We start from the raw sequence: 8106 nt of genomic DNA on the forward strand, positions 1-8106 counted from the left end.
TGGGCTGCACAGTGGGCAGTTACAGCAAAAGTGTGACTGACTATGCACCACTAAAGGGTAAATCCAATGGTTAAAAACAGTGGCATTTAAAATAAAAAAATAATGCTGCCCTTAGGAGGAGCTGTGCGAGCTGTGTGCAGTGCACCAGTAAAGGATATATTGCTTTAATGCCCTGGCAATATAATTGATAAGCTCTCTATCCAGAGTCCTGTGTGAAATGGCGCCTGAATCACCGTGGGAGGGACTTATTTAGAATCCAAAACACGCAAGAACTGATGATGGGCAGATGACATTTTGTCTCGTTTTGGAATATGAGCAAAATGGAAAAACATGAGCCGGGACTCAGATTCCTTCAGATCCCAGAAGTTCTGGTGCGACCCTGCACATTCCTAGAATGAATACTGTTGTAGTTTTATTGTAAAGAAGCATATAAAAATTGTATTAATGTAATGTTCAAACAATGGTGACATTTATTTGTTATCTTCACCCCCCAGAAAAAAGAAAATTGTGATTCATGCATGTTAATTACATTTCTGTATACAAACTGTATATTTCTAGTATTGCATATTGATACGATCAATTTACTCCACTACAAGTAAGCACACGTATGTAAAAAATCACTTTACTAAGGTAAAAATAATTTAATGACAGCTGTTGCATAATCAGTTTAGAAACAATCTGATTTATCGCCACTGATCTCGAGTATTGTATGATGTCTTGACCGTGAGAAGGTTGCATTAAAACCCTAAAGGCTTTTTGTTTCTTCTTTTAATATTGTACATAGGGAAAAACTAGGATACAATTTATATACAATGAATTTGAATCTATTAACTTTGTCACAACTCAGTACGTCGAGATAGATTAATTGAATTAATCAGTGCAAGCAAAGCAATATTTCCCATAGGTGTGATCAGTTTAGCAGATTGATGGGTGGCTGCCAGCTTTGCCAAACCCACTATTGCATTAAACTGGTCTGCCACCCATGCAACCAAGCCCAACTCTTCAAACAGATAAAAAGGGAGGCTTTTGTCATTCAGAGCAAAGGGGCCCACTCTCCTTCGGCTTATCTGTTCCTTTGTTCCCTTTCAACTTTAGTTTCAAAACAGTCAAAATGAGTTTTAGACCAATGCAAACAAGTGCTGTTGCTGGTGGTGGAAGTAGGGGCTTTAGTGCTTGCTCAGTTGGTGGAGGAAGATCAAGTGGTGGCTCTCGCTCTGGAGGTGCCTTTGGAACACGAAGTCTTGTCAGCCTTGGTGGAAAGAAAAGAATTTCAATTGGTGTAAACAGTCAGGGTGCTGGTGGAGGATATGGTGGAGGTGCCGGTGGATTCGGTGGAGGTGCCGGCGGATTCGGTGGAGGTGCCGGCGGATTCGGTGGAGGTGCCGGTGGATTCGGTGGAGGAGCAGGAGGATTCGGTGGAGGTCATGGAGGATTTGGTGGACATGGAGGTGATCCTGGCTTCCCCGTTTGCCCACCTGGTGGAATTCAGGCAGTTACCGTCAACCAAAGCCTTTTGCAGCCACTAAAGGTGGACATAGATCCAGCCATTCAAAAAGTAAAATCTGAAGAAAGAGAACAGATCAAAAACCTGAACAACAAATTTGCCACTTTCATTGACAAGGTAAGTAAACATAATACTGTTACAACCTGCAACATTTTTGTTGTGTCTGTAGTTAACTTGGGATATAAATTTTACTACAGTAAATATTTAAGAAGAACGTTATCAAGATTGTGGTTATTTATATCAATCAATACTTTGAACTTACATTTTTGTGACGATAGGTGAAAATCAAAATGCATCTATTTTTAATTATAGGTTAGATTTTTGGAACAGCAAAATCAAGTACTAGAGACAAAATGGCGCCTTTTACAAGAACATGGCCAAAAAGGGGGTTCCAAAAAACCAAGCATAGAGCCCCTTTTTGAGCATTTTATAAGCAACCTGAAGAGACAGCTTGACAGTATAACAAGCGAGAGAAGCCGTCTGGAGAGTGAACTAAAGACAATGCAAGAGCTGGTAGAAGAATACAAGAAGAAGTAGGTTTACATAATTATATTATTGTGTACTTTCAAAGCTTGCTTTCTATCATCAACACCTTCTTACATGCATTCTAATGCTAAGCAGTTTAAAGTGTTTTCCATATACTTTATAATGAAATTTCTGCTTAATGCAATGTACTGTACACCATATACATCCACAAAAAGAAAAAAGAAATAAGTGGTTTCAAAATATTTCTTCTACAGATATGAAGATGAAATTAACAAGCGCACAGCAGCTGAAAATGAATTTGTGGTGCTTAAGAAGGTGAGTTATATTTCAGTAACAAAATAATCATATTGAGTATTAGCATGGTATGAATGAAAATACTATTGGTTGCCTACAGGATGTGGATGCTGCATACATGGTGAAGGTGGAGTTGGACAGCAAGGTGCATACCCTGACAGAGGAGATAGAATTCTTGAGGACGCTCTATGATGCTGTAAGTTTTCCTGTTTGTTCCAAATAACTCAACTTGGGAAAACACAAGGCTTTCTCAGGGGGATAATCCACTTTCTCCCTTCTAGTAAAATATTTGTATTACTTATACTGTCTGTATAGTCATATAATAGACCTAGCAAATGTAATCCATAAGACCTAATGCAGAGGTCTTACACATACAGTACTTGCAGACATTTTAAAATACAGGTACATCCTTATTTAGTGCTGTCTAGGATATGGGAGTCCAAAATGTAGACCAATGGGGCTTATGTTGGCCCACACAGGTACTATTATCAATGTCTTTATGGCCCAATGACACTTAGGGGTATATTTACTAAGGTGTGATTTTTTTATTTATTTTTTACAAGTGAAGATGTTGCCCATAGCAACTAATCAGATTCCACTTAACATTTCTCTAGCTGCTTCTAGAAGATAATAGCTAGAATCTGATTGGTTGCTATGGGCAACATCTCCACTTCTGAAAAAAACTCACACCTTAGTAAATACACCCCTTAAGGTTTATAGTATAGAAGTCTATTGAGTATCCCTGGCACTGCCTTTTTTATGTGTGCATACTAATCAACATTTAAAGAGCTGCTTGTTGGGGGAAATAGGTTGCACTGCACCATAATTGTCCAGTATTGGAAAACGTTGTGATGAGGAAGCGATAATTAGTCACTGCTCTCATCTTTAAATGAGCTACGTCTGCTGCCAAAATTATCTATGAATTAACCTAAATGCTTACCCATGACTGGGGTATTCCGGACTCACATTGTTACTGAATCTGATTGCATGATTCTGCTATATTTAAAGTAACATACATATTTAATATGAAATAATGAATTCTATGGACTTGTTTGATTAACCATGTTTGTTTTTAATATAAAACAAGGAAATAACATTACTGAATGATGCTTTGTGTTGTTTGCAGGAGCTCTCAAGCGTTCAAGGAGGAATGGGTGACACCTCAGTTGTTCTGTCTATGAATAACAACAGAGACTTGAACTTGGACGACATAATCAAAGACGTTAAGAATCAGTATGACCAGATTGCTCAGAGAAGCAAGGCTGAAGCAGAAGCAGCATTCGACAACAAAGTGAGTGCCAGTCACCTGCTAATTTATGCAGAATGGAACCCTAATCAGCACCTGTAATTAGACCACACCCTTTAGTCCACAGAGATATATTGCCAGTGCAAGTTGAGACTTACAAAAGTTGTTATGAAATATAGAATGAAATACATATAATTTAAATACAAAATAATTAATATTCACAAACGCACTGTACTGCTTACAGAAGTGTGTGATTTGTATATAATTATATATGTATATATATTGTTTAAATACCTTAATGTATTATTGCATATGCGTTAAATCATTTGCTACAAAAACATACTTACAATTTAATGTTGCTTGTAATTATAGAAGTTCCCTTTTGTGGTTTCTTGTCATTATGGCAAGTTTACTTTAAATGATCAATATTCTTAATCTGCAATCATCAATGTGCTCAACTAATTAAGCAGTTCTTAAAATATCTTAACATATTAGAATAAATCAAGGTCTAAATATATATTTAGTCTTTTATTGATTATATATGTGATCTGTATTTGAGTTACTAATTACTAATATAGGCTTTTACTTTCTGCATATTAGTACAAGCAATTGCAAGCCGTGGCTGGACAACATGGCGACCACCTGAAGAACAGCAAGAATGAAATCTCAGAACTGAACCGTATGATCCAGAGACTGAAGGCTGAGATTGAAAACATCAAGAAGCAGGTACTGTAGCCCTAATGGCTGTGGGTTGATAGAATGGGTTATATATCATCATCCAATATATAATGTAGAAGTGTTTGTGGGAGTATACAGAGACTATCCTGAGACAGACTGCAGAATAAGGAAATGGAGTTATAGAAACAGTGTTTAGAGATAAACAAGAATCACTAACAAACATGAAATCATTTACAACATACAGATCGCAGCTCTCCAGCACTCCATTGCTGAGGCTGAGCAGCGTGGGGAGAATGCTTTGAAGGATGCCAGAGGGAAATTGGCTGGACTTGAAGCTGCTTTGCAAAAGGCCAAAGAAGATCTGGCCCGCCAGATGCGCGACTACCAGGAGCTCATGAATGTGAAACTTGCTCTTGATATTGAAATCTGCACTTACAGAGCCATGCTGGAAGGAGAAGAGGAAAGGTCAGTTTAGCTTGAGCCATAACACTCTGTAAAATGTTATTGTTAAAGATGTGCATTGACCCTCGTGTTTTGATATTTGGTTCTAATTCATCAAGTGTCTTGGTTTTGACAAAACCACCCTCAAGTGTTTTGGTTGAGACTCAGTTTTTGGTTCGGTTTTGGATTCCTTTAAAATCAATCAAAAAAATCGATAAACATTGATAAAAATTAATAAAAATCGATAAAAACAGCTAAAATCATGTAATTTGAACCTGTTTACATGCAATTCAAAAGTTCAGAGCTGACAAAAGACCCGAGCCAGGACTCAAATCCACTAGGAATCCCAAAGTGATTTTGAACTCAGACTTGATTCGAAGTGAGTGTTTGTATTGCAGGAAATCCGAATCGCACATCTCTAGTTATTGTGTGTACAAGTCAGAACATTCAACATACATAAAGTTTTTATTTTCAACTTCTGAACCAAGGCCCAGATTGAGAATTCCATGACTGGGAAACTTTATTCACAAAAAGCAGTGTATACGATGATACACACACACATATATGGGTGTGTATTGCAGTGCGTAGCCTTTAAAATAATACTGTGTTAACATCCTCACTTCTTGTGTTTGCAGAATGTCTGGACAAATAGTCAACAATGTGACCATTTGTAAGTATAGACCAGTTCTGTGACTGATGAACTTTCATTGTTGTCTAAATGTCATGCATGAAGAAAACTAAACATCTTATTTTGTAATTCTAGCCGTAGTTGGAGGTTCTTCAAGCCACTCTGCTAGTGGTGGAGGATCAGGAGGTGCCGGCGGACACGGAGGTGGATATGGTGTTGGCGGAGGACACGGAGGTGGATATAGTGTTGGCGGAGGACACGGAGGTGGATTTGGTGCTGGCGGAGGACAAGGAGCCGGAGGATATGGCATGGGTGGAGGAAGTGGCCATGTCTCTGGAGGCAGCAGCAGTCAATATGGTGCCTCTCACAGAAGCACAGTGGCAGTGTCTACAACATCAGCATCATCCTCAGTAAAGAAATATTAAGATGTGCCCGAGTTATAGCACTAGTCACCGTGCCCACCTCTTCAAAGCCACCCTCCCCCTATACCTTTTTTGATCTGCTCAGATAACAGAAGCTTCACTAGTATGTTCAGTTATATCATCCTAGCTCTATCCTTACTTGTTCTCCGGGATACAAGTCACTATAATGTAGACATTCCATGTTTTCCCATAACATTAACCTAAAGAATTTCTATTCATTGTGTTGCCTTGACATCACTTGTTCCATAGAGACAACAATATAGTCTCAAATATTTCTTTAAAAATGGGGAAAGCATCTAAATACTACCATATGTGTCACACAGAAGATCAAAAGCAAATCTATTATAGAGAAGGTGTTGTAACTTTCATATTCCCTTTGTATGACTGCTATTGCACTGTTGTGTCCCTGTAACATATCTAGGTGAGTTTGATAAAGATATCTGAGCTTGGCTATGGCTTTTGCCAGTCCTGTAAGCTCATGCTTATATTTATCTCTGAGAGTAATGGGAGTCGGGACGTTTGTTGTATATAAAATCCTTTTAATGCATTACTCAATCTTTCAACCCCAGGCACGCCTTTCTTATCTTTTCTGTATTTCTTCAATAAACTGCATATGGATCTCAATTGTAATTGTGTTATTTTTATCATGGTGGAGTTTTAGATATTTTATAATGGCATAATGCTATGGTATATAGCCATGAACCAATTATACACTGACAGAGGGTAACAATTGAAGAATAGATATTACAGTGAAGCTGCTGTCATAAATCTTAGTGCCCAAACCAAGACTTGGGTCTAGGGGCCAAGTATATGAAGCAGTGATAAGAGTGGAGAAGTGAGCCAGTGGAGAAGTTGCCCAGGGCAACCAATCAGCATTGAAGTAACATTTATAATTTGCAAACTATGAAATTATACAGAGCAGCTGATTGGTTGCCATGGGCAACTTCTCCACTGGTTCACTTCTCCACTCTTATCACTGCTTCATACATTTACCACAAAGTGTCTGTTATTTCATAAGTAGCTAAAATAATTTTAAAAACTTTTCGCCATCCAAAACACAGAAAACTATATATATAAAAAAACGAATGCAACTTAGAATTCAGTGACAGACAGTATATAATTAAAACATATTTACAGTTTATACAGAACCACAAATATCCATATAATATATAAGAAACTAATTCAACCAAACACATACTGTATGATTAAACATTAGACCAGTTAGTGCATTTCCCTGCTACTGATTCCTCTCCCTATGCATCCAAGCATCTGACTTGCCTTTCTCATTGCTTTGTTGCATTGCTTTTCTGCCTTCAAGTCACTTGAAATAGTAACTCCTAAATCCCTTTCCCCCTCAGTAGTTTCCATTATAGTACTCTTGATACTATATTTAGCCTTTGAGTTTTTGAGACCCAGGTGCATTATTTTGCATTTTTTAGCATTAAACTGTAGTTACCACGTTCTTGACCATTTCTCAAGCCTACCTAGGTCATCAGTCATTTGTTTTACCCCTCCTGGTGTGTCTACTCTGTTGCATATCTTTGTATCATCTGCAAAAAGGCATACTTTCCCTTCAATAACATTTGCAATGTCACCAACAAAGATATTAAAGAGACCTGGTCCAAGTACAGATCATTGGGGTAATCCGCTGGTAACATTTCCCTCCATAGATTGCACTCCATTTACTACAACTGTCTGTTTCCTATCCTGCAACTAGTTTCTTATCCATTTAACTGTTTTATAATCCACCCCTCTGCTTTCAAGTTTATTTAGCAGTCTGTGATGTGGGACAGTGTCAAATGCCTTACTAAAGCCTAGATAGGCTACATCTACAGCTCCCCCTTGATCTATTATTTTCATCACAGAGTCAAAAAATTCTATAAGATTTGTTTGGCATGATCTCCCACCAGTAAATCCATGCTGTTTTGGATCCTGTAAATTGTTGGATTTAAGATATTCCACAACTCTTTATTTTAATAGTTTTTCCATTACTTTCCCTACTACTGATGTAAGGCTTACTGGTCTGTAGTTACTTGCTTCTTCCTTGCTTCCACTTTTGTGTAGTGGAACTACATTTGCTCTTTTCCAGTCCTCTGGAATGGCACCTGCATTTAGTGACTGGTTAAATAATTCTGTTAAAGGTGTCACCAGCACATCTTTTAGCTCTTTGAGTATCCTTGGGTGTATCCCATCTGGTCCCATTGATTTATCCACTTTTAGTTTTGAAAGTTCTGTTAGGACCTTCTCCTCTGCAAATGTACTTTCATCTATCTTATTTTTATGAATGTCCTTGCAACTTAACTGTGGTCCCTTCCCTTCTCCTTCTGTAGTAAATTCTGAGCAAAAATAATTATTTAGGTGATCTGTTATTGCCTTGTCTCCCTCCACCAAATGCACACTCTCTGTG

The 8106-nt window shown here is 38.0% G+C and overlaps 1 protein-coding gene across 1 annotated transcript; it reads left to right on the forward strand.

Annotated features, from left to right (window-relative positions):
• Nucleotides 1–1055: 1055 nt before the first annotated feature.
• On the forward strand, nucleotides 1056–6323 carry LOC135006979 (keratin, type II cytoskeletal 1-like). Its single transcript, XM_063952076.1, has 9 exons — nucleotides 1056–1621; nucleotides 1817–2037; nucleotides 2245–2305; nucleotides 2385–2480; nucleotides 3411–3575; nucleotides 4131–4256; nucleotides 4453–4673; nucleotides 5285–5319; nucleotides 5413–6323. Exons 1-9 carry the CDS (start codon nucleotides 1112–1114, stop codon nucleotides 5700–5702), a joined length of 1725 nt encoding a protein of 574 aa, XP_063808146.1. The 5' UTR covers nucleotides 1056–1111; the 3' UTR covers nucleotides 5703–6323.
• Nucleotides 6324–8106: the final 1783 nt, after the last annotated feature.

The sequence above is a fragment of the Pseudophryne corroboree genome, chromosome 2, assembly GCF_028390025.1.
Source record: "Pseudophryne corroboree isolate aPseCor3 chromosome 2, aPseCor3.hap2, whole genome shotgun sequence".
NCBI lineage: Eukaryota > Metazoa > Chordata > Amphibia > Anura > Myobatrachidae > Pseudophryne > Pseudophryne corroboree.